The 27,148-nt window shown below is 40.1% G+C and overlaps 1 protein-coding gene across 1 annotated transcript; it reads left to right on the top strand.

The window, feature by feature from the left end:
- The first annotated feature begins 8,070 nt into the window (after positions 1-8,070).
- Positions 8,071-26,398, top strand: fam110d (family with sequence similarity 110 member D). Its single transcript, XM_072393813.1, has 2 exons — positions 8,071-8,156; positions 23,281-26,398. The coding sequence occupies exon 2, from the start codon at positions 23,980-23,982 to the stop codon at positions 25,321-25,323; it is 1,344 nt and encodes a 447-aa protein (XP_072249914.1). The 5' UTR covers positions 8,071-8,156; positions 23,281-23,979; the 3' UTR covers positions 25,324-26,398.
- Positions 26,399-27,148: the final 750 nt, after the last annotated feature.

Genomic DNA, 27,148 nt, shown 5'->3' with positions numbered 1-27,148 from the left:
TGCCGGTTGTCCAATAAGCTCTAACTGTCTGAATTCATCCTCCTGTACAGGATGGAATATTTTCATGCATCCTGCAAAAACAGAACCACAGTGTAAATCATCCTTATGTGACTACTTTCCAAAGGTTTATAGCCTGATACGTTGCGAAATATACGGGAAAGCTATGCAATGCACTAATAGGTGTAAGACCAGTGATGGTGTCACGTGAAAGATGCATTAAAAATGTATCATTATTCTTTTATAATCTTTGTTTTGCCTGGATGCATGGATTGCTTTTTTCTGTTGTTAAAAACCATGGGGAAGGTTTAGATTTTGACAGTAAAATATATATGTAATCATAACACAAACCTAAAGCTTGATAACACAGGACTTATGAAAGAGATTGTAATTACAACCATCAAACCAACCAGTGTACAGGAAATAGCAGAGTTTTTTAAAAAAAAGCATCCTGCAATCGATTATGGTGTTAACATTATGAGCAACCTTGATGTCGTTACAGCCTATTACATTTAATATTTTTTCACTAAGACATGTGTAAAAAGTGAATGTACTAATAATGTACATTTGTAAAAAGTTTAAAAATGTGGCAACAAGTCATTGAGCTGTATAGTAGCTCTGGGGTAGAAAGTGCTACAAAACACACTGCTTCAGCTCTCCTATGTGGTTATTATTCTGGTTGGTCACATAGAGAACAATCATGCTCGAAAACTGTGTCACATCGACGCAGTGCGCAGAGTTGTTCAAGCATGATTGACGCTCCAGGACTAGGAGAATTGTTAGCTGAAAAACATCATTTTGTTGTTTTGAGGGTCTTACAATGCAATAACATCACTGTGCTGCTGGGCTGGCTGACAAAACAGGACAATAAAATTTGGGCTACAAATAAACAAAGTAATTTATTTATCTGATGAAGCAGCAATTCCCTCTCTATATGTTTACATAGTAAATATTTGTGTGATGCTATGGGAAAAGGTTTAAAAATTGTATATCTTTTATTTAAAGTTGCTTTCTGATACTAAATAATTTTGGAAAGGGCATCACTTTAATATCAGAGGATTTTTGTCTCTTTTGAGTATGACCAAAAGTATGATGCTCTAACTTTTGGCCTTCTTCCAACAAACACTTCAGTTTTTACAGTGTTAAGTGTTTTTACAGGTGTCTGCGCTGCCAATCCGACACAACACTCTCTGCAGTCATGCAGCTGAAAGATGAATATAGAAAAATCAACCCTTTACCTTCCAGTATTTGTTTTCATAGAAAACCTCAATGTGTTAGCTGGGTTGTTTACGTGGATCTCTTTTGGCTGGACTGACCTCTAAGCTTCACTTCAACATTCTTTTCATAATGCCAGCTCCTTCTCTGGTGAGGCCCATTGACGTCTGGTATTGTTACACCACAGGAAAGATTTTCTGCCAAAGGCTACGATTCCCAGAGCCAACTGGAAATACCAGGGGAATTTCTCCCTATGAGATGAGACAGCAGATGTTCACCGTTCTTACACAAATATTGATCTTTAATATTGGGAAATATTGCAAACTTTGAATTCCTTACATTTTCACGCTATCTATTATGATTGTCCTCCTCTACAAACAATACAACAGAGCCCTAAGCTGTCCAGAGGCATGTCAGCAAATGGCCGAGATCTACAACACAGGGCATTGCACCTTGCCAGAATTTGGGCAGACATCAATCATGACAGTGGCATGCTGGAACTTAAAGAAAACAAGGCTTTATGTATGTCTAAACTGGCCAGGCACCGGGTCAACAATTCTGACATGTTCAAGACTGTTTTAACATCTTCCTCTCCTTCTTCTGCTCTGACAAAGATAGTGAGCAATGAAGCAAAACAATGCCAGGACACAGCGTTCCTCCACCAGATGTAAACTCCAAACAAAGGTGTCATAACTGACAGGACAGGGGTAGAGGTCAGCAAGAAAGGCTGAATAAACAGAGGTGGACACGGCAGGGTGAGCACTGTGAGGGCAACCACCAGCTCTGGACATTAAGTCACGACACAAAAGATCTTCAGTTACTGAAAGCTTTATCAACCTGTGGTGGCGAATATGAAGCGTTGTCTTTTAGAAATCCTTTTGTAAACTTGCAGTCATTTTTATTGGATGAATAGTGCAGCCTAGATTGTTTCGTTAAAAACATTACATTTTGTTTTAGGATTTTTTTGCAATGTGTTTATGTCTGCTTGATCATGGATAAAACATCAAAACAGCTTTTGGTTAAGGTTGAAAAAAGTTTGAGAACTTTGGCTGCACACTGAAGAGCAGTCAACACTGATTTGTCACGGGGTGGGATGTGCTGTAATAATTAAATAATATTTTCTATCTGCAATGTCTCTCTGAAGCTGCCATTTGATGACATTTGTGCTGAGGAGGCAGCGTACATTATTTGCAGTCCAAAAAGAGCAGAGCAGTAAAAGTGAGCCTAAATGCTAAAGATGCATGAGATTACCAAAACAACGAAAGAAGAGGCTTATTGTGTCCATTATAGAGGACACATGCAGATTTTGGGGAATAACTTCAATAATTTGAAGGTCATTCTCTAAGAGTTCTCAACTAAAAGTTCATAACTGATAGCTCACCCATAATCAATATGAGAATTACCATATATGCAAATTGAATATATCAGCATCATTAGCATAAATCTGATCTTTTTTTCTCTATGACATCAGGAAGAAGTCACAGATCAGATCAGAAATAATGTTACAGTAAATGCAAACATAGGAAGCAATCACATATTGGTTAAGAAAAAATGTATTTACGGTAAATCGATGTTGTATGAGGAAATGTTGTATTGAGAAAAGTTGAAATAGTCACCATACAGCTCATTGTGACAGACAAATCACTCACTGAGAGGTTGTGCAGATAAGAAGCAATGGATGACTCATCTCGTGATCAAGCTCGAGTTGTATTTTTCATTCCAAGACAAATGGCCCCTGTCATGTTCGAGCGACACCACAACAAGTTAAGGTGCCCTATTTCTTGAACTTACTCACCTACAGAAGACATAGTGCAGCTACATCAAATGGGCAACTTAGACTATTACCTCTGGGCCTCCAAATAGTCACCACATGGCTCAGAAAGCTCTCATCAGGCACAGCGATGCAAGCAAATGGTCCAAGATGGGCTGGGCAGGAAGCTGGCCAGAGTGTGGTTTCCTACCTTTGAAGTGTCATTAATCCTCAAGGCTGTGCATGTATGTGTGCGTGCGCGTGCCTCTATCTTTATGAGAACCAACTTGAGTTTAAGAGTGAGGATGAGAAATGATGGGAACAACCGACCCCCCCTTTTTCCATTTGCCTAATACAGTGTGTCCTCAGATGTCCTTTAAAGCTCATAAGCTTTAAAAAGTGATACCAACATTTCACTTTTCCACAAACGAAGATGAATTTAGTTTAAGCATCTGAAAGCACATTCATGTACTTAATATGGGATTGCAGATACAGAAATGCTACTGGGTGACACTGAAAGGTAGAATGTAAATGACAAGTCTGACAACCACACTTTTAATACCTCCATGTTTCATGGATATGAGTTTACACAAGTTAGATAAAACTAATATAAACAGAAGTTGCAAAGAACGTCCTGAGGGAACTAGTGCAGGGGTGACTTACATAAGGATGCTGAGGATTTTAGATAAGAAGATGTAAAAAGTATTAAAACTGGATATCACCCTGCCAAGCAATCCCTTAAAATATATAACTTGAAGAGTCAGATTCAATGAAGGATTTCATTGAATGTAATTTCTAAATTAAAGAAAGATACCTGCAAAATATCCCATCTTATCTAGTAATTTTTATGATATAGAGCTCTTTCAAAATAATTTCAGGATTTTACAGAAAGTAAGAGCATCTCTTTGATATTCTAGTGAGATGTTTTTGTCTTTATAATCTCAACCTAAAGATCACTGCGACCCAATTAAAGATATCTTCAAGCTGCCAGAGATATGTGTAATCTCAAAGTTATGTACACAGTCAGAGATGTCATTTGGCTCAGTTTCTTCCCACAGCGCCTCCCATTGGAGAGCTCACAGGTAAATAGTTGGTGTTTTGTGTGTCCCAGAAATTAGCATCAACAATTTAATCAGAATCTGAAGACACCAGAGGGCTTTTGCCACTGTCAATCAATTGACAGTCAGTGATCAGGACAATCTTTGAAGATTATCAAATTACTTTAAAACACCAAACATTTAGAAAATGAAATTATCAAGCTATCTGATATCTTTTATCAAGCCCCCTAACTTCAATGGTTTATTCATGATATTTAGGGGAGACCAAATTTCAAAGCTTTAGAAATCTTCAGACTCCTCAAATTTAGTTTCATCAATCTACAATGAAAACCTCCCTAAACAGCTACCTGGTACTCTGAAAACTGAAAAACCTTTAGCAGCTAGAGAATGATGGTAAACAGAAATAGCCGAGATATATTTGAAGTCTGAAAGGACAAGAAAACTGTTCACGAGCTTGTTTAACGTTGCTGCTTCTGTTCAGTGGCACCTGAACAAAAACCACCTTCATCAGAAAGACTCGTCACAAGAAAACCTTTCCTGCTTCCTTACAGAAAAACTCTGCATCAGAGGTTTCTAATTCAACATCGTAACAAGTTTGATGTATTTTAGAAGCAAGTGCTGTGGACAGATGAAGTAAGTGATGAGTTGTAGTCTGCAATGAATAACTCAAAAGCTCCATTTGGTGAAAAAGATTACCTCTCCGACTGATAAGCACAGGGATGGATCAATCATACCAAGGCTGCCCGTGGCACAGGGCACACTTTACTGGTAGAGAGAGTAACTGATCTAACTGAATATCAGGATATTTTGGGAGCAAACACCTCTGGTAAAAAAAAAAAAGAAAAAAGCTGAAGGTTTTTACAAGAAGATAATGACTCTTAACACTGAGTACTTCAACAGGTGCAAGCTGAAGGTTTTGCCACGGCTCTCACAGCCTGTTCACTTTCAGATCTGTGAATATACTTGAAATGAGCATTAAATGCAAGTTGGCATCAGAAATCACACAACCAGACGTCTTTTGCTGGAGAAATTGGCAAAAATCATCCAAACAAGACTTGAAAAACGTTCTCTAAAGACACTGTTCTTTTGCTATTTATGGTATTTTGAAAATGTAAAAGAATTAAATAAACTAAAGAAATCTACCAATGAATTGTAAATGTGTCATCTTTAACTTTATGAATTTTGAGAATTGGGTCACCCTTTAACTACTTGTCTATACAGTAACAAAATGTTTGCATATCTCTATATCTCAAGATGATTGAATTACTTTGATGGTGCTTCAGTTGTCTTGAAATGTTTGTAATTTTTCTTGGTACTTTGACAGAATAAGACTTTGGGTGGCTTAATAAAAGGTCAAATGTACCAATCAGATGTAGTTTCCAGGGAACATTTGTGAGAGGATGGGGGTAGAGATGTTCTCTCAACTGCTTGGTGCCATCAACAACCAGTGTGACCTTTCACAGCATTGCAGATCCTTTTGGATGCTGGATGTAACCCTGTCATCTCTGACGACCTCTCAGTATGTGATGTTTCGCGGCTTTTGTAGGATTATCACCCTGGGTTAACAGGGTCTTAAATGACTGACTGGCACCAGGAATCATGCCAAGAATTAGCCACGCTGGCCAACCACAACCCCAAAGAAGGAGAGAGAAGGAGGATATGTTCTACTGGAGGCAGGGATGGCATCAAATAAGGGAGCAGCCACTTGCCACCTCACACACGACGCTCATCAGGAAGTGTGACTTCCTTGCATCGGGGCTGTTGGGGCAGAGGTCAGGGGACGGGATCAGTAGATCGTGTTACAGCTCCCAGATGTGGTAGAGGACAGACACGACTCCAGTCTTTGAGGTACCCCAAATGTAGCGTGACTGCCTGCTCAGGCTTAGTTCTGTAGAAAGTGTCATTTCTATTCTGAGAAATGCCGTTCCTCAGTTCACGGGTGTGTATTGATCTCTTTTTAAAAACCTGTATTACTTTAAGGCTTTGTTAGGCTTGTCTGCTATTTTTAAGCTTGACATTTCCACATTTTCCCACCTTGACTCACCAGTTTGATGCTTTCCTTGTAAGCTTCAATAGCTCCTCTCTTGAGCTGTTTTGGTCTGTTAAATGTATCTCAAGGCCAATGCAGCAGAAAATACAGCAGGAGAGGACAGTTTGTGTATGATTTATGCTCTATGTATGGCTCATATAGGCCTTAGCCCAGCTCTGTTTTGGAATCTGTTTATATTCTCTGTAACATATTTCCAGTGGCTCTCGTGCACTGTGCTTCCTCAATGGCCTGTCTGCGCTGTCAAGAGTGATGAGCTTGGGAATGAGAAACAGGTGTGTGTGAAATGTGGGGATCGCTCCTTTATCTTACCCTCTTCCCATCTCTCGTGACCTTTCTGAGCCAGCAGTATGGAGCTGTGTTATGGCAAAGATGGTGGAGGTAGGAGTATGAGCAGAGAAAACAGAGGATGCTCAGAGTGAAAGAGCAACCGATAGATCAGCTCACATTTGCTCACAGCACCTAACAAAAACAGCTTAAGGCGATACTAGAGGTCAAGTATTAATACAATTCCACTGGAAAGTTGACTAAGGGGACTAGAGAGGTTTTCCAAACTCAGTAGATCATGTTTAAATAAAGTTTTGTTGTGCTGCTATCATCACTGATTACATTAAATGTTTAAAACTGCTCAGGACCTGTGTGTTAAGTGGTTCTTGTGAGGCTATTAAAGCTTAAAGTCCATGACAATAGTGTGTGAATTACACTGATCTATAAGCTAACAACAGAAGCACATTAATGATTAAAGGACAATAAGTCAGTTATTTAATAGGTAGCACAACCCGTCAACGTTCATTCAAATTACTCAGAAGATTAATCAGTGAAATGTACAGCTCTAACATACAGAAATAGATTAATTAAAGAGATTAAGGGGTTGCATTTGCATCTGACCAAGCAAAGACTGAAAAGGTGCAGCTCACCAGCTCTTTCTCGTCTGAGCTGGCAAACAAAAACCAAACGTCATTTTCACATTTCTACTGGGGAAGTGCTCTCACGGCTACAAATTCAGTGGGCAGGGTATGGGGGAACCTCTGTCTATTAGCCCACAGGAGGCAGAAGGGGATGCTGCAGTTAGGCTGTGGAAATCACCATGCTTTTTTTTTTTAACAGCCCATGAGAAATAGCAGATTAGGCTCTTTGTACTGTTGATATTAATACCACATGTATCTGAGAATATTCAAAATAGTATTCAGGTCAGCAGAAAGGGGTTTGAAGAGGCAAATATGATATAAGATCCCCCATATTCACAGAAATAAAAGTACTGTAAGTACTAAAAAAGGGGCTCTTAGTTTTCCTATTGTGGATGTCCATCACAATGATGTTTTTTTTCTTTCTAAAGTTTTGTTTCCATGATGACCACTACTTCTTCTACTGAATTATTGCCTAACCACTAGCATTCTAGCCTATCACGCCACTCCCAGGTTACACTGCGAAGCCAAGTTTGTTGGCTTCAAACCACCTGATATACATTTAACTTTTTAATCTATCTTTTTAATCTATCAGAAGATTTTCTTTGATTTGAATGGAAAATAGATTGTTACGTGTTTTCTACTTCAGTATAAATTGCAGCCTTCCCCACAGAAAATCTCTTAAGAGCATTCTTTAAAGATTATTAAAACTTTACTTTATTACCTTTCTTTTTATACATCAGATGTTCAAAGTTGATCAGAACTTGTGCCTGCAATGACAATAAACGTATTTCGTATCTTGATGATTTCATATTTTTGCATCACCCATTTACCAAAGTTCAGAGAGTAATTATTGCTACTGTAAAATAATAATAATACCACTACAATCTAATGGAGTGATTTATTACTCCCTTATCATTATGTTATAGTAGTTTGTCACCTTCGTCTCGAATGTAACGCCCAACCCAATACGCTCCACTTTACAGCCCATCATACCTGCCCACCCCCTCCGCTGTGAGGAGGTCGGGACTCCTTCTTTACTGCAGCTGCCGCGCTGCGCTCAGTCAGAGTGCCAGCAGTCCGCGCAGAGCGCAGCGCCACGCACACCGTCTGCCACACAGAGGATCTCTGCACCTTTACTGGATTTGAAAGACAGACAAGAGTGGATAACCTGAACGTATACGGTGAGCACAGAGAGGGCTGTCTTTCTTTAGTTGTCTGTGTTAGATAGCCCACGAAGACGTTTGAGCCAAAGCTGTTAAGTGATATACGGATTGGGAAGTTTTTTCGGATACTGATCACGGTGGTAAGAATTGATCCGCTCGCTCTGACGCTCTGTATTTTTTGTACATTTGTGTAGTTTGATCCTAAAGTGCGACAGTTTCATTTTTATTGTAATATTAGTACAGAGTGGTCACACTTTAACTGAACCCTATAAGCGGCACATTGTCTTTATCTCGGAGACTAAATGTCACTTCTGAGGGACTCATTGGTGATTTCCATGTAAGAAACAGGGAGCTACTTCAGTTCATTGAACTATAATTAAGTCCATTCCTAAATTGGCTAAATGTACTCTTAGGAAAAGAACGCGTTTCTCTTTTTAGATGATTACCGCTGTTTGTCCTCTTAAGAGTCTTGTTTGAGATCTTTATGGTGTGTTTACGGCTTGTGCCCTATAAGGCTATTTCTCCCTGTCACTATGACTGTGATGGATGTTTGGCTGTATATCTTGAAGAACAGCCCATAAACAACAGAGCAGGATTTTGATTTGAACCGAAACAGATTTTTGAGAAGTCGACAAGTGGATCAATTTATCATCAGTAGTGTAAACTTATTTGTGGACCCCCTACTTTAAATCAGCCTTGAAGCCTAGTATAGCTGCATGGTATGAAGATAACTGACCCCTGTGCTGGAATACAGTTGACATGAGGCAGCAGGTTTATGGCGTCTTATCTCTGATCTACAGTAAATATCTTCATCTGGATGAAATCTGGTAAACACTCCAAATGAGGCTCTGCTTTTCAAGCTATTAATCAGGGAAGAAAAAGATTAGTCTTGATTAGTTAAGAATTTTACTAATAAAATCAAATTCAAGCTTGTTATAAAGAGTAAGACAGTTGAAAACTTTTTAAAGAACAAAAGCGAGTAGAGGAGTATTGTTATCGAACCCACCCACTCTAAACTGAGAACACTCTCTCTCTCCCAAGGAGACAATCATGTGCCCTCAGGGTCAGCTCCACCTTGACCCACCTCTACCCCTCCAGCGCTGCCTCTCTGTGTAAGCATCATGAGTTGGTTTCATCAGCAGTGGGGTCAGGAGCATAAACAACTTAGCAGACAGACTAAACAGACCACACATGTCCTCTAAACACATTCATCCTGATGTTCATAGGTGAGCTTGTGTCAGTGGGGTTTATGAGCAGGCGCGGGAGGTTTAATTCATGCAGTGAAAGAGGTTCCTTCCAAAGAAAGAGGTGATCTTTTCGGGAGACACCTTAGAGGTAAAAAACAAAGACTGACAAAGCAGTCTCTACACCAGATCTTTCCAGTAGCTGCCAAGGAGCTTTTGAACATCTTTAAGGACTTCAGTGATGGCTCAGGGGATAAATTGTTTCAACTTATTTTTCAGCATTGACATTTTTCAGGCTCTTGTTAAAATGATCTGTTGGGAGGTACAGTTACCTCAGCTCTTGTTTGAGTCCCACACATCTAATCTGGCTCAGATCCACATGTGAAAGCTACAATGAGTCAACATCAATCCTTCATATTACACATGTTTGAGCACAGGATATAAGTATCTGTCAGACTGTAGACCCACCTTCAAAAATTACAGTGTACAGCAGTTGTAAACATTCCAATTTTCTAGCTAGTGTCATGTTGGTGTGTGCTAATTTTCCAGCAGTGCTGCATCTGTGTTTGATGCTGATCCCAGCGGATCAAACAATAATACTTCCTCCGGTTACACAGCAAAGAGCCCAGAGGTGCAGAGGTGCAGAGCTGCTTGCTGCCGTCTCCACCTGAGGTGTTGACTGAAGTCCTGACATTAACATGATAAAATGAAACACTATTTATATTTTTTATGTTCTTGCTTGGTTTACAGCAGCAGCAGGGATGCTGATGATGATGTTAGTGACGCAACGCTCAAGCAAGCTTGCAGAAACATGTTGATTTTATAACAAGTCTTTTAAGACAGTCTGGTTGCATGTCCTACTCATTCACCTTCATGCTCGCACCACATCATAACCATCTGAAAAGAAGCCCAGAATCTACCATGTCAGCGATGTCTGAAATATCAAGAATGGAGACAAGAATAGGCTCCTTTTCTTTTACTCCTCTATTTTCCAGTTCTCCCACATTTTTTGTTATTCCTTACATTATTTTCTGAGGTTGTGCAAGTATATAATCTGATTTGTTTGGGCCACATCAGTGCCAAATGTAGAGAACAAGCGGAAGCCACAGGATATTTCATGGTTTTAGTTCACAATGGACCACTCATGTGTTTCTTATCACTTAAAGTTCAACCCTACCACAGAAACTTTCAAGGCTTGGCTTTGCTTTTCTGAATAATGCTGTCTTAAATTCACAGCCTTTTAGGGAACACATCAAACATTTGTTTTGTTAAGCCCCCCTTTTGTTGTAGGGCTACATGTAAAGACCCCCAAGTTATGGCGGGAAGCTCGAGTTTCTAATTAGAGGGGAAAATGTACCCTGCTAATGACATCATCTCCCCTCTGGTACTAGGTGTGTGTGTGTGTGTTGTTGCACAGCAGCTGGTTTTAGACATTTGACGTTCACAGCAGTGTGAGACTTCAAACACCCACACACAAACCGTGAAGCTTATAATTTAACTTTACTGCCCCTTGTCGCCTTGTTTGGACCATTGTGCCAAAGATCTGTGGGAACGTCCTTACTGACCGTTTTCAGAAGAAACTCTTTAAAAAAAAAGAGAGGAAGAGATGGTTAAAAACTCAGCTTCTCAGTTACTTCCAGAACCAGGACAATAACAGGTACTCCGTGATAAAGTAATACCCACTCAGATAAACGACGGCTGGCTGAAAGGAGAAGTAAAACCAACCATCTATGCTACAAGCTGATATTTCTCCTGCTTTGTGAACACAGAGTAGAATAATTTTCACTGAAGTTACAACTTGATGAGCAAAGAGTTATTTTTTCAAAAAGGATGAGTTTCTTTTTGGGCTTAAACTTTCATGTGGCTTATCTTTCTTGGAAGATCTACAATGCTTTCTTGCTAATTTGTTTCCAGAAATCCCAATCTGCTCCAAATGTTTGAATCTAACTTTGGAATCATAACTCAGATAATCATTATCGTTATCCATCATTCTCCAAGACCTGAGCCCAGCTTCTGCCGTTACATCATTTCCATCTCCATGGGCTTTTGACTCAATCCATAATTCATCGGAGGCAACGAAATCATGAAACATGATCTGACAGATCTCCATCTCCTGACAGTCCCCTGTGTATGGGTGACAGCTGTGAGAGCAGCCCTTCCCGCCACAGCTCTCACATCACTGTAATTGTTCACAGCCCGACCGAGTGCCTCTGTAGCTCTGCCACATCCCATCACACTCAGCAGTGCCACGCTGTGTCCGCTCATCCACGAAGAAGATGACACAGGCCTGGACGTTCCCTCTGACACGGGAGGAGATCGTGGATGCACCTCCACAGACTCTTCCACATGTTTTCAGATTCTGACAGAAGCAAAGGAGGAGAGGAGGACCTAACAGAGGGGTCCCTTTCCGCAGCACTCGGGGCCTGTTAGTGGGAAAACAGGTCGGTTGATCAGTAATGAGAGAAGACAGCTGGCTGGTTCAGTGGAGGTTAACAGCTAAGCGTAAATGGCAGTGAGGAAAAACAGGAGGGCTTAGTTTAGGGTTTTTGTGTGGAGGGTTTGAGTCCTTTGTTGTAGTTTGAAGTTTCTGGAAGAACTTAGGGCTTTTTGAGTGGAATATGGTTTGGTATAATTGAAAAAGATTAGTGCTGGATGCTGGTCTTTGGAATCCCACTGGATATTTGGTATTTAATGGACCTTTTCTTGGTATGCTGTTTTTCAATTTATAAACTTAATTCCAAAAAAGTTGTGTTAAATGTGAAAAGAAATAAAAACAACCAGAATGCTATTTTCTGCAACTCTCATAAACCAATGTTTTATTCACAATAGAACATAAAGAAACATGTTTAAAGTGAGACATTTTACTGTTTCATAAAAAATTTGATGGCATAAACACTTCTCAAAAGAGTCGGGACAGACAAGGCCCTGTGTAGCATCTTCTCTTCTTTTAACAACAGTCTGCAAACGTCTGGGAACTAGAAAGACCAGTTGCTGGATTTTTTTGGAGAGGAAAGTTGATTTTAGATTCCAGCTCTTCAACAGTCTTGGGTTTTCTTCTGTTTTTGCAGATTGCTGAACTTCTGCCCATTCATTTTTATGATAAAGACTCCACTTATAGGTGTTTCTCTTCGAAACACTTACTCTTCTGGCCTTTTGCTTTGCTGCCCCAGTCTCAACTTTTCTGAGAAATCTTTCTGCCATCAGTATTTTTTTTATGATATAGTAAAATGTCTCACTTTGTTTGAAATGAAGTGACTTTTTTCCATGTTCTATTGTGACTAGATATTGGTTTGTAGGATTTTTTTAATCATTACATTTTTAATTTCTTCGCTCAGCATTTTCTAAGCTTCCTAACATTTTTAAAAATTAGATCAAATTCACTGGCAGCCTCTGAAAGAGTCTGAAAGAGCCAAAACATGATTTTCTCCAAAACCGCCTAGTCTACTGCCGTCTACACTAATCAAACAGCAACTGAGACTGTCAAGTGAGAGTCACAAAGTAACAGATCCACATTTATTTCAAATCCAATCTCCTGGGTGAGAATCCAGCAAAAGCATAATCCCACCACCAGCGCATTCAACTCTGCAGATGGCGTTTTCTTGAGATTCCTGAAAAACCTCATATATATGTCCGTTTGTGTTTGGATGTATATATATATATATATGTATACTGTTTAAGCCGAGGCCATGTGAAATGTGATACTGTTACGTGTTACTGTAGGGTAGGTTTATTACACGCTTCGCTGTAATATCGGGTTGGTAGATGGAAATGCTTTTTGCCAGCAAGATCTATTTCTGTCCTGATTTCCACGCAGCTTTCTGGAGACAGAACTCAGCTGTAGAATTTGAATAGTCATGGGGTTGTTTGCTTATGTTTTCAGCTGTGTCAGTCCAATGTAATCAAACTGTACTCACAGTTTCCTGATGCTGCAGAGAAGTTTCATTTTCTTACTGTGAAACTTTCAATAATTAATAACCATGCTTAGACTGCCTCTGTTCATTATTTTGTCATGATTATTTAATGTTTAATGTTTTAAAACCAGGGTGATTCAAGGGCCGTCATCCATAACTCTAACACAAAAAAACTCTTTCGCTCGCAAAAAAACGACTGACTGACCATCTCTCATTTGCTTATCCATTCACGTGTAATTTAGATGTTTTCTTTGCAGAAAGCATTTTATATTTATGCAGAAGTTACTCTCTTTAAGCATTGCTCTGTCGCGGCAGATAATAAATCAATGCTGACACATTTAAAGTGGTGCAGAGTGTGTTGTTACACAGAACGAGGGGCTGGATGTGGTTTGGCGCTACAATCACAGATGACCCGGTGTTTGGGGACATTGCACAGCTGGAGCAGCTTTAAGCCTTAACCTCCTCCAAACAGACCTGTCACAAATACTCACAAGTTAGTGCTAACCTTTTACTGCTCACATCAGCAGCATGTGTTAAGAATAACTCTGCAAATGTGGTGTGAGTGTCCTTTTGGCAACCTGGTGTGCCTGTGTGAGGTAAGGGAGGGCTTATGGTGATTTTACACAAGTTTAACCTCCTTCTAGCCGTCACGAGAGGAGGAACACAGGTGTATGCCTTTACACCGCTGACTGTGTTTTGGCATTTTAGTTGCTCATTGGAGCCATCATCCATCGAATCTGCACCTTTTATCACTCTGTTGAGGCAGACATATGTCTGGCAGTGTGAAAAATGTGCCGACTTAGTAAAATAAAACATCTGGCAGTATGCCAGACAAAGCTGTCTCTCAGAGCATTCACACCAGCTGAGAGCTTAATGAGGGTTCACAGTGTGAGAACAGAGCTTCATAATTTAAGACTCTGGGAGATTGAGGGATGTGCCCAGATTTATGCCTCTGTACTGCACTGTATAAACAGGCTGTTTTTGGGGAGGGGTCTGTGTTACCCTGAGCTGCCCAGTGCATTCCCGGTTCAGGGCTTTGCTGTAACCACACACACACACATACACACTCACTCAGCAGGTCACTGTGGTTTGTATTGCTGGTCACATAAGCCAGGCTGCCATGTGGAGGGAGCAGTAGTGGTGGTCATAATTTACAAAACAATGCCGTCCAGAGCTGCGGTGCCTGCTTGATGCAAACCAGAACTTAGTTCATCTTTAAGTACACTCTCTCCTCCAACAGGCAAGTGATTCATGCACATAAGTCCTCAACCAAAGACATCATTCACATGTTAAAAATAAAATATTTGCAAAACACTTAGTTGTATCAGATACAGCTGCAACTAAGGGCTTTTGTATACCAAGATTACTAAAGGCTCCCTGCTTGGTGTCCTCGCATCTCCAGCGATACATCAAACAAAACAGCACCTGAACACACCACAAAGATGCCAGCCAGGATGTACAGCTTACGCCTGTGCAAGAAGAACCAGTATCTATGTTATATAATTCGGGAAAAGGAAAAAAAATAAAAGTGTAAATTTAAAAAAAGAAAAAAAGTCAACATAACCACATGTGCTTCGTGTTTTTGAGTAATGTCAAACAGAGTTGGTCCCTCTGGAGTCATGATTATCATTACACATTCAGTTTCTTCATTCCATGTGGATGTGTTGTTTTGAAACTGTTTCTTGTTTTTGAGAAATGAAGATGACAAATTAGAAGAGATTGTGTGACATATTATGATAGATATTTGCCTCCTTCTCCTCTTCTCGTGCCCTCAGTCCTACACTAAACAGCCAATTAGAGGGGGGTTGACAAAGTTCGATAATGATGCACATACCAAAAATACAAGAGATGTTTGCCAGTGCGCCTGACAGCCCTGACAGTTAATTGTCAGTTACTGGGCCCCTTAACACATTTTCTTTATCAGTTAATCTATTTTTTTCTCAAACAAAATAACAAAATCTGCAAGTTATTTTCTGAATTAAACAGTTTCATGTTGTTTGATAAAGTTTCCATCACAGTTTCCAAGATCAATCAACACAATCTAAAACCCCAATACATTTTTATATATTATCGGAGGACTAAAACAGCAAATATTCACATCTTGTATGTCAATCTCAGAGGTATATGTACTTGATGAGGAGCTTCAACAAATGAGTATATTTCTTATATAACAGATCCATGCTCAAAAAAGTGTGCTGTTAAATGTGTCCTCACTAAAGACACTTAGTCTTTAGTACTGTGCTACAAAGTCTAATCTACAACTGGTCATTCTGTACTGAATAAGCCATAAAAACGCTCATGAATAATTTAACAAACAGAATAAAAAGAGGAGAAGCCCCACTGAGAACTCTTGTAAAAAGATGTCAGCAATTTGTCTTTTTGGATCCTCTGCTGAGCTGTCTTGGTGTTTTCCTCTGATCATACATTTTCTTTACGGTTCTTGAATGAGGATCCAGATACTCCTATCTCACTGTGAGTACATGAGATCATCCATCAGCAGCTCAGTCATCTGCGGTGGCGTCAGCACAGCTTAACATTCCTGTACACGCAGGCAGGTTCAGGTGTCTTTTCTGCAGTGTGGATTGTTTGATCTCCATTCATACAGCAGCTGGAGCAGAGTTAAATTTAAATCTAAAATTTAAGATGATACTGGATCTGCTAATATACTTTGCTAATGCTAATATACAACTTAAGGTGATATTTCATGACAAATAAGAGTTATTTTGGTAGTTTGAATCCAAACTTTGACGTGCAAAACTTGTGTGCTGTTCCTTTTTTTCCTTTAAAAGCTGCAGCTAAAAAAAGCAAATAGTGACTCATAAAACTTTATAGGTCAGCGCCTTTTAGTAATCAGCAACAACAGAACCCTTCCTGAGCCTGACAGAAAAATGAACTTGCCCAGTTTGTTGATAAAGGGAAGACTAAATGTGAACGTGTTATCTCTAAGCTTATCTGTGCAAGTACCACCTGGATATTACAGCACCAATAAAGGATTAACTTTAATGTAATGACTGTAGAACTGCAGATTTACAACATCACAAGTTGAAGCAGTTACGGAAATCTTACACTGATAATTCTCTTGATTATTACCTCAGCTTTTTGGATTACAGTCATTGAATAAGATAGTACGTTTTTTTAAAAATTGTTAGCCATTAAAGAATGAAAATAACATTTTCATTGAATAAAATTAATTAATTTCAACTGTTACAAGTGTTAAAAGGTATGAAACAGTTTATATATTTACCATTTAAGTACTTAATAACTTATAGTTAAAGCTCTCCAAATAAAGTGACGATAGCGTGTCTGCTGCCTTCCCTTGAGTTTTTCACCCTCGGACTTCATCTTTATATACTTCACATAGAGTTGTATAATCACAATCAATGTTCAAGTACATGTCTTTGGTGTTGTGAACCAGTGCTCAACTGTCCCTGCGAGGATTTGTTTTGAATGACAAAGGAGCTGCAGTAGTGAGTTAAGAGCCCATCTTGTACATTTTATGGTTTTGGGAGGAGGCTTATTCAGGTCGGGGTCCCTTAAGACGTCCCAGGTGGCTTTAAAAAGCCTGGTGGCTAATGGAGCTGAAGCCTCACAGTGATGATAGGATTTAGAATTGGCTACCAGGCTTTGTTTCTGATGGGGGCAGTGCCTTATGTACCCCATTGCACCATCTCTTACATTATATTATCACCATGTTGTCCTTTTCCCTCTCTGGCTAATGAGGCAGAGCAGCCAGGTCAACACTTATCTCTAGACCTGGAGGAGGACATTGTTGTGGGTCATTAATAATGCAAAGAAAGGCCAGCATGTCTCTTTGTTTGGAGGATAAGAGAGGACACCTCCCCTTCTTTCACCCATCTCCATCACAGACTTATTGAGTTCTCTGTCTGTAAAGTTAGATAGCACACATAGTCATGAATCATGGCAAGTTAGTGAGAGACGCTTTTATTCACACTGTAGAGAATCAGTGTGTGCAGATGCTTCATTGAAACAGAAAGACATCTCTGAATGAGCTTTGGTTAAAGTTTGAGCTCTGAGAAATTGGACCCAATTAGTGTTAATTGTTGCACTGTCATCCCTAATAGCTGTGCCAGATGTAAGAAGAAAATGGTGGAGAAAGAGAGGAATGCTGTTAAAGGTGGCCAGTTGGTTCCTTGTCTCATCTGTCCAAAGATTAATTTGACTGGTAAGCGTGCTGAATACACTCCCAAGAGCTTCAAATGTGGTCCTCGTGAATTTATTACCCTCTTATCTCGTGTTTACCTCACTGAATACATAATTCTCTGCGGAACTTCCTTTAACCTTCCAAAGCCGGCTGTTTCTTCTTTGGTCACACCCAACAAGGTTTGATGAGGTTATTCTTCTGTGGGTTGTGAAGCAAACAAACGCTTCCCAGAATTCTTTTTTTTTTTTCAGTTTTCTAGTTTATTTCTGGGGCACCACTTTCTCTTTACAAAAAAAAGAGGAGCTGCATGCTTTTACCTGACAGTAGTTGAAAACATTGTCTGGTTTGTTCTCCCATGGGATCAAATCTATGTGGCACAAGCAATGCAGCTGATTAAAAAGAAACACTAAGTCCACGCTCCCTCCCCATGTCCGAGCGCCTTGATACAGGATGGTACAAAACATCTGGTTCCTCTTTAGCTGAAATGGGGCAGCAAAGCCTCCCCTGCAGCCTGGGCCATCACAGAGAGGACAAGTGGGAGGGAGGAAAAGAAAAAAGCAGACAGACAGACAGATTAGTTTTAATGAAGAACTCAGAAACTGGAGGCTTAAGACAGAGGCCACACACTTAAAAGATGAATGGACCATCCAAGAGTTAGTGTCCAGAAACTGGTCAAAAATCAGCCCATTAAGACTACATGTCAACTCACAGTTGCTTGAAGCATTTCCAGACAATTGCTCTGCACTAGTAAAATCCTGATTTTATAACCACAGAGTCATCTGACAAAAATCACCATTCTAGTAAATTAAAGATGTCTGGACAGTGAATTCAGCTGTACTTACGTGTATGATTACCTCCTACAGAGAAAGTTAAAAGTGACAGAATGTCTTGAACATTTTCTCACTAAATCTACAGTGTAGTGGCGTCAGACATATTTAGTTAATAACTTGATGCTGCTGCTCTGCGTGCATATTGGGACACAGACAGTGGTCCAGTTAGATTGGCTTTTCAAACTCTAACCATAGCTTTTCTCAACTGTGGATGTACATATACTGGCTGAAACGTTTGACGTTTGACTTGATGTTTAACATTTCAAGTGATCTTGACGAATGGCCATCATCTCGGATTGCAGGTGGGGAATGCAATTATCTGGAAAAAAACAGGTCTTACGAATTATTCCTGGTGAATCGATAGCAAAGTGGAAGATTGACTTCTTTTCTGCAGTAATATGGACTGAAATAAGCCATAAGGCTTTACCTCTACCTGAACTTTTGAACAGTTTCTGAAAGCCCTTTAAACTCATCACTTTCCCATCCCTTTTCATGAGCACAACCTGTAGGTTTCTCAAGAGTAAGGTTTAAAAGGTTTGCATCTTTATAGCTATCTGTGTCATTATCATATCTCTTTTCCTCCCCAAAAACTCATGAATTGGCTTTAAGTCTCTGAACTACGACCAGCTGTCCTAAATATTGTCTAAAGTGTGTCCTGTAGGAGCAATCCTCTCCCTGACTTGTGAAGAAGTGAGCATTTCTGTCCTGTTTTGTTCATCATATTGTGACCCTTAAGATTTGCAGCCCCTTCACACATTAGAAACTGCTCATCTGTTTATGCTATTACCTAATACATTTCAGTGTTAGTGTATGTACAGAAGTACTTCTCAAACATAAAGCTTTTTTTTCTTTTTAAAGTTAACGCAATGCATGTTGGCCCGAGCTGGACCAAAGCTTTTGAAGATTGCTCTCAGATACTGAGGGCGACATTAAATGGAGTCACAGAGAGAGGTCAGACATGTGTATACAACAAGGGAGGGAAATGAAAGGGTAGTGAAGCAACAGACTGCAGGGAAAGAAGGCTCGGTAGCATCAGGAAGGAGAAGGTGGGGCAGTGTTGGCTGTGGAGATGAGAGAAAGAAGGAAGGGTTCAGAGGTTAATTACAACCTACAGTGAGAGACGAAGGAGGTCATGAAAGACAAAAGAAACTCTAAAGCCATCTCACGGTTCTCACAAGCTTTAGGGTCACAGGAGAAGGTGCTGGGTACTAATTTGGCTCATTATTGTCAATGGAACTAATTACTTTTGTTCTTCAATTGTGTGTGTGTGTTTCTCAGTTTTGATTTATGTTAAGTGAAATTCATAATGCACCAGTGCATTAATGTGTGCATTTTGCAACATTTTTCATGAAGACACTGTGTCCCAAACAACCACAAACTAACACTGTGACTCAGATTTAGTCATGTGATCTCTAAGATAGTACTCAGAGCAAGAGATAACCCCTGGAAGCGTCTGGTTCCATTTAAGCTCTTAATGTCAGATTCAGTGATTGCACAGAGGCATTACAAGTAGAGCCCAGGCCATGCATCAGAAGTAGGGCAAAAACGGATATTGCCTATATTTTCGCAGGGTATTAAGGTTATGATCCCTGTGGGGATTAGTTCCTTTATTCACATATATTGCTGTTTGCATTCTTTGTGATATTTTTCTGGTTTTAACCCCACCTCCTCTCTGGAAATCCGACATCTATATTAATAACTTTTTTTAGGCTCTTGTGGCGATAATCTCCTCTAACACCTCAGTAGACTTAGTCCTTCTCTTTTCATTTTGAACTCAGTTGGGGAATGGATTGTTCCGGAGTCCACACACTGTAACCCCCATTACCACTTCCTCTTTATCTTGCCTCATGCCCACTTTAGTCTCTTTTTTTACTTCCACACCTGTTGTGAGACATTTTTCCCGGAACCCTACCTAAACAATGGTTGGCCTTCCCGAACTCCAACATCTGGAAAGCTAACCAGTGTGCCAGAGCCCCCCCCCCTTCCTCAGGTGATTTATACTAATATGTCATTTGACATGGTCTGTGAGAAGTGTGGAGATTGAATGAAGTAGAACATAGTGAAACGTTAGCTCACCTTCTAAAGTATCAGCAGTAGTTTAGAATTTAGTAGTAGCTGTAGGACAGATATGAACAGAGCAGTAATATAGAGCCCACTATGAAAAAGGGAGTATTTTAAGAAGTTTGAATTCTGTTAATCTAACTGACCATCTTATTTTATGAAGAAAATTAAAGTTTGCTTCAATTTTTACAAGGGACTTTTGATAATTTACATGAAATAATGTCTACGCTCTTTGCTTGTAAACTGCTGATCAACAGATGAGCTCAGACTCCCATAAACTTTGGCTGTACCAAAGCAGAATAAGCAATGCAAAATGGGATTCTTATCCTCATCTGTAGGAAGCAAGGCACAAAGTGGAATTATCTCACCCAAGTAGTGTGAGCTGTTAGTAACATAGTGCAGGTGGGACTCAGTGTATGCCAGAAAAAGGAAATTTGTAACATGCAGTAGATATTGTTATTTTCAAGTGATGTTTAGGGGTTTTTAGAGTAAAGTTGTATGTTGTAGACAGCAGTTGGTCCTCCCAGTTTGGAGAATCAGGGAGGAATATACAGGTGTGCTAAGCTAACTTCTACTCAGAACAAGGCCATCAGAGGAACACATTTAATACACTGTGTCACTTTTGCATCAGACAGTCACCAATTTCTCAACTAAAGAACATCTTTGTTCTTGTAAGACTTCTTGGATAACTTACTGTCTGGCATTACGCAAAGAAGATGACACACATTTGTGCTTCTCCGGGCTTTTCATTCATTTTTGCAGTCATGTAGTATTTTGGGATTAGACTAGCAGAACTGTCAGTTACAGCTGACAATTGTAAAATACCAAAATATCCCTTTAAGCCAGGCCATGATGTCTTACTTCACTTAAACTAATAGTTTTTGATGACCAAAACATAACTAAAGAATGAAAGTAAAGATCAGTAAAGTGAAGCGTAGAAATTATTTAGTTGAATGGGAAATTAACTTTGGTCTCCTGGATGACATTCATTTATGCAGCTCTACATACACAACCATTCTTCGCAGATGTTCATCCAGCTTTGTTATTTTGTAGAAAAGGAAAAAAATACAAATATGATATTTATTTAGAGGGTGATCATGCTTGCTTTGTTTCAGATAAATGTATAAAATTTGAAAAAGTTGTACTTAATGGCAAATAGAAGGGAAAAAAAATGCAACTAGTGTTTTGTTGCACTTTCTCTGGCTTTTATGACAGCTGGAATTGGAGAAGGGGACCTCACCAAGGCTTCATTGCCTTTTAAAACTACTAATCGCTTCATTGATGACAGTTTCATGAACTGCATAGACTGTAATCCTATATGCAATTATTTTTTATGTTAATGCAGATTGAAATAAGAGAGTTTTGTCCCAAAGGACAAATGAGTAGATTATGTGTCATGATAGTTTCACAATCCACTGTAAGACTTTATTTAAAATCGTCAACTTTTCTGTAGGAATAATGTTTTCATATCATTGCATATTGGACAACAAATTTTATTGTAACATATCTGTAGGTAGGTAGGTAGGTTTTTTATAGATTATGAACATAGCACGGAAGCTATGGAGGTAGAGGTGTACGTGTTTGGCTGTGTTTGCTATCAGTGGTGTCATGTTATTCATCTTAACTCTTAAAAATTGACTCCTTTTTCTTGTTGTTCATTGTTCCACCTCTTGTGAAGGAAAAGCTAAAATAGCATTTGATAACACTTGAACCCGACCTGAGGGAACAATAAGCCCAACATAACACCCTCCTGCTGTCTAGCACTGTACAATGAGCATTTATCACCCCAGACAGACCACGAACCACCTGTGCCTCTGGGTATTTATGACAGCTTCAAGTTTTTAAAACCAGTTTTTTCCTTTTTGTCTATGTTGTTTCCACACAGCAGACTGCTTTTGAAAAAGATGCAGAGTATCAAAGAGGAGCTCAAGAGCCCTTTTTTTTACCTCGTGCTGACAAACACATTATGCTCATGGCCTCAGGCACAAAACTAGAGCAGACACAAAAATACCCTGACTGTATGCAGTTATAAACACATATGCACATACATATGCAGATACATGATAACTCCGCTGGGATGTTTTCAATCTAAATATACTCCCCTTATAGAGCCTAGCCTGTTATAGGCAAATGTGCTCCCTCTTAACCCTCCAAATCCTCGTGTTGCATGAAAACTTAATAGACAAAAGAAAATGCTATAAAAAGCATAAAACACAATAAATAACAAATATGGCAACAGATGTCATGGTGACAGGATAACTGTTTGGTTTAAAGTGAAATTAAACTTTTGTAGTCGCTTGTTAATTTGGAGAGCTGTGGCTGTAAAAACGTTTCAGAAATGCATTAGTTCATTTAAGAACAACTTTAGTGGGTTTGATTTAAAACTGGTGGATGGATGTTCAAGTAAGCAGATTTCTGCCTCTTTGGTAACTCTTTATGTTATGTCAATGCAGAGGCTGTGACTGACTGATGGATTAGAACTAAAACAAATAGTTTTTGTGGTGCTAAAGAAAAAAAATTGAAATTTAGTTTTTAGTATTTTGAAATGATCTGCTTCCCACATTTTTTTCAGTGATAAATAAAAAAGGATGTTATATTTGCTTCAGGCCACAAAGCTGAAACAACAGGCCTCAGTGAAGATGAAAATGAGTCTTACTGCCTTCCTGTGCAGAAAAAAGATTGAAGCAGACATGTCATCATCCTGTCTGGACAACAAACAATGTCATATTTGTTTTTTCAACTGCTAGTTACTGGAATTTGCGAGTGACTTCTCTCATATATGTAGAAACTTGATTGTAAGTAAATGCTCAAACATATCGGCTCTGTATTTCTGCCTGCTCTGGACATGCAGCTCCCTCTTGCTTTAAATAGGCACAATCAGAACTGAACTTTAGATGCCGCTGTCCTTTCTGCCATCTGGTCTCGGCTGCCTGCCCTGAAGAGCATCACGTCAAACTAAAACCACTCTTTCTCTTTCTGTCTGTCTTTCCTAAGGGTCTGCACAGGTGAGGTGAGGACGAGGACACGACCTGTTTCTCTGCCATCTGTCCATCAGCGGACCAAGTGCCTTGGTGCCGGCCACCCTCAGGTCAACTCATCCGGGACGGATGCCAAACAATAAAAGTCTTGACCTGGCGTCCCTTAAAAGGCCTACACAGAACAAATATTTGAGGCCATTATATCTAATTTCTCCAGGCAGCCGTCACTGAAAAAGTCAGTCGTGAAGGGTGTTTGGAGACAGAAAGGAAAGCAAAAGTGGGGGAGGAAGAAGTAACCCTTTCAAAGTGCACCCTGCCTGCTATTTCTGTTGCACTGTGGGCAGGGAGCATCTCATTTTGGAGTGCTGCTGGCTGACAAAAAAAGGACTTCCCTGTTCCCTGCCTATCTGAATGCCTGTATAAATACTGGATATATATCAATTTGCCTGGGCTTCTACTCCACCCTACAAAGAGACTGTAAGCTATCTATAGAAAACATCACAACAAAGTTGGACTCTGTGGTCTCCTGAATTGCTACTTGTCTATTACCCTTCAAAAAGATTTAAGAGCTGTGAGAACAGGAATGAGAGCGGCCACAGCTCTCTCCTCTTAGAGCCCTCTCCAAAGCCAGCAGCAGCTCTCAGTGGGAGACCGGAAGCTGCGAGTCAGTTCAGGGGCTGCAGTTTTGATGTCTTTCCCAGCTTAGTGAAGAAACATGAAACCTCTAACACCGATCGGATCCCCCTCTCCATTGAGGCTCCTCAACAAGGGTCCAGACTACCTGCGCAGGCAGATTGATGGAGGAGGTCACGGCCGCTCCATCAGCGCTGTGGAGAGGCTTGAGGCTGACAAAGCCAAATATGTCAAGAGCCAGCAGGTGATCAACACCAAACAAGAGCCTGTGCTTGTTCCCTGCACCACCCCACCACCACAACCACGGCGAGCAATTTCAGTCCCTGGTAGCCTGACTCCACGTCTTCCCCCACGCCGGTCATCAAACACCCCCTTCTCTACACTCTCTGGCTCCTTCACCTCCAAAGATGAAAATGAAAATGATGATGCCAGAAAGGAGAACAGACGGACTTCTGTTGATATTGAGGCATGTAACAGGAGCAATGTGAACAATGTCATGCCTCCGAGCCCCAGGACACCTGGAATTAACACCTTGGTAGCACCACACAGTGCCCCTGTACTCAGAAGGAGTACAGGTAAGCGGATGCTGAGACCAGACTCTCTCGTCATCTACCGGCAGAAGAAAGAGTGCAAAAGCCCCAACGGTGCTGCGGTGGGAGAAAACAATAGCATAGAGGTGAAGGGCTACAGTTTTGTCCGCCGCCTCTTCCAGGGATCCATGAGAGAGAAGGGTAGTGGAGGGGAGGGCAGAATCCAGAAGATGGTGATTGGTGAAGAGAAAGCACCATCGCGGGATGGCGACTCACGCATGTCTTGGACAAATGATAAAGATGCTATGGATGGTGGACCAGGTAGCAGGAGGTCTAGTAAAACTGACCAACGTAGCCCAGATTCTATCCCTAGCCCTGGGTTCAGCTGCAGCCTTGAACACTCAAAGAACAGGTTTACAAATGGTACCAGGGAACAAGTAACCAACGGCAACCACTCAAGACACCATCATAATGAAGATGATCCGTGGAAGCGTGCGTCACCACCTGCACCCAGAAGGAAGTTTGGGGAGTTGCAGCGTTCCAAGTCAGAGTTACGTCTGCGCTGCTCTGTAGCATTATCAGAGCAGGATAATTTCTTTGACTTCTGTGGGCTGGACATGGACATGATAGAGCGTCTTGGTCGGGAGAACTTCCTCTCTGGTGCCAGCTCTATAGACACGCTGTCATTGGCGCTTCGCAGTGTGGCCGGGGACGGTTGTGGTGGCTCAGAGCCCAGTGAGTTCTCCCGCCGCTCAGGAGATGGACTGTTTCAGGAGGAGCTAGCCGAGCAGCTTCCCACTGGTGTGTCAATCATTGAGAGAAATGCTCGTGTCATTAAGTGGCTTTATGGGTGTAAGAACGCAGCTCGGGAAGGACCCAAAGAGTCGACAGTTTAGTATAGGGACAAGGATCTATGTGCCATGTAGTGCTGTGAATCTGCAGAGTTTACTGATATCGTTCCACATAAAAACATTTTTACCAAGAGAGAGGGAGCTTTTCAGTTAAATCAACAGGGGTAAAATCTGGTTGTGTAGGTTGTAAATATGCTACAACACAAACCAAGAATCGGGTAACCAAAAATTTTTTGAATTTCACTAGAATTTTAAGTGAATTTAAATACAAGGAATTTCTTTATATTTACAGGGGATTGTCAACACTATATTACTCTATTTCATAATATTCACAGTTCCTGTTGAATTCACATACCTTGCATGTAAATTAACAGTAGATTACTAATTTATTAGCATAAAATTGTATTTCTTGACAAACCAAACTCATTTACAGACACCATGAGTGTGGCGGTTTGCAGGATTGATGACAATCTCTGTTAGTTTAAATAAGTGTGTCTCTGTAAAAGGAGGTTTAGGATTGAAAAGCAGAAGTACGATGTGTTTGAATTGTCCACTTTTTCCCAATGCAGTTCATTGTACAGAGATTTTGTACAGCCGTTTTACTTTTTGAAATTTCAACAAAATCTTTTGATTCAAGATATATTGCAAAACATACTCATTTCCGAGAGTAATGCACACAAACTTCACATATTGGTCAGCATGTAGCATCATGAATTGCAGCCTGGTGCCTGCAACTGTGGAGTTAACGCTGTGTGCTAAAGCTAGCTGCCGCTAGTTAGCACTAGCCACAGTTAATGTTCCCATCATATTATTGTTTGTTTAAAAGAGTTGTCTTCATCTCATGAAACTCTATACAGTGAACACTATGAAGTGAGTGAATGGGTGGACAGCCCAAACACAGCCATAATCTGCTCAGCAAACTTCAATCTCAGTAGAGTTTCTGTTTCTACAACCAAAGTTGGTTCAAGTCAGAAAGTGATAAAGTAGCGCATAAAAGCTTAATGATGATCATGATAATTATGGGAAATATTTAGATTCCTTAGTAATATGCAAAGAATTGGTGTTTTGATGACTTATTACTTTTTTGTCATACTCCAAAAACTGGTCTTGGTTTTGTACTTTTTTTATTTATGGGGATTCGTACAAAATAAATAAATAAAGACAAAAGAGACACAATTTATTCAATTTTCTAAATGAACAAAAACAAGTTGGTAGATATTATAAAATTATATAAAACCTACTGTCACTCTACTTTGAAATACTGTAAAATAATGTGAATGACAGTAAGTTCACTGCGAAATAACAGTAAACTTACTCTTACTATTGTCTCTGCTTTCAGCACATTGCTTTTATTTTAAGACGTAATTGGTTGCAATGTACTCAGTTCTGTTTTTTTTACTTCGAGCAGCAGTACAAATCAAAACAGCAGAGTCTCATTATAACAAGTTGCAGTCTTCAAAATGTTACTTTTCTGTTAAATTTCAGATTAAGGTCTGCATGTTGGATTAGCATTTCATGGCATATACGATTCCCTTTAGTCCCAGATCTCCAAAGAGACTGTTTCTTCAAAGCAGAACAGCAACTGCTAATAGTTATATCCTGTCAGAGTGGTATGTTGTATTTATAGATCCTATGGAAATGTTGCGTCAGTATAGACTGTTCTTACTGCTAAATGCAGCGGTTTTTACCCAGCATAATATGTTGGTATCTGTGCGTGTGTGTGTGTGTGTGTGGAGTGAACATGAAGCCCTGTCCATTTTAGATCCTTGTCCGTTAATGACAGAACTGGATTTCGACCTGATTTCAAATCCCCCTGTGACCCTTTAGAAAGTGTATGAGAGTATGTTTGTTTGACACACGCATTCAGGTT

The sequence above is a fragment of the Leuresthes tenuis genome, unplaced genomic scaffold (assembly GCF_036924035.1).
Source record: "Leuresthes tenuis unplaced genomic scaffold, fLeuTen1.0.hap1 SCAF_10, whole genome shotgun sequence".
Classification (NCBI taxonomy): Eukaryota; Metazoa; Chordata; class Actinopteri; order Atheriniformes; family Atherinopsidae; genus Leuresthes; species Leuresthes tenuis.
This window is presented reverse-complemented; position numbering and strand designations above follow the sequence as displayed.

What these genes read in the sequence shown, in the direction of transcription:
- fam110d (XM_072393813.1), top strand. Translation starts at nt 23,980, where the DNA reads ATGAAACCTCTAACACCGATCGGATCCCCCTCTCCATTGAGGCTCCTC.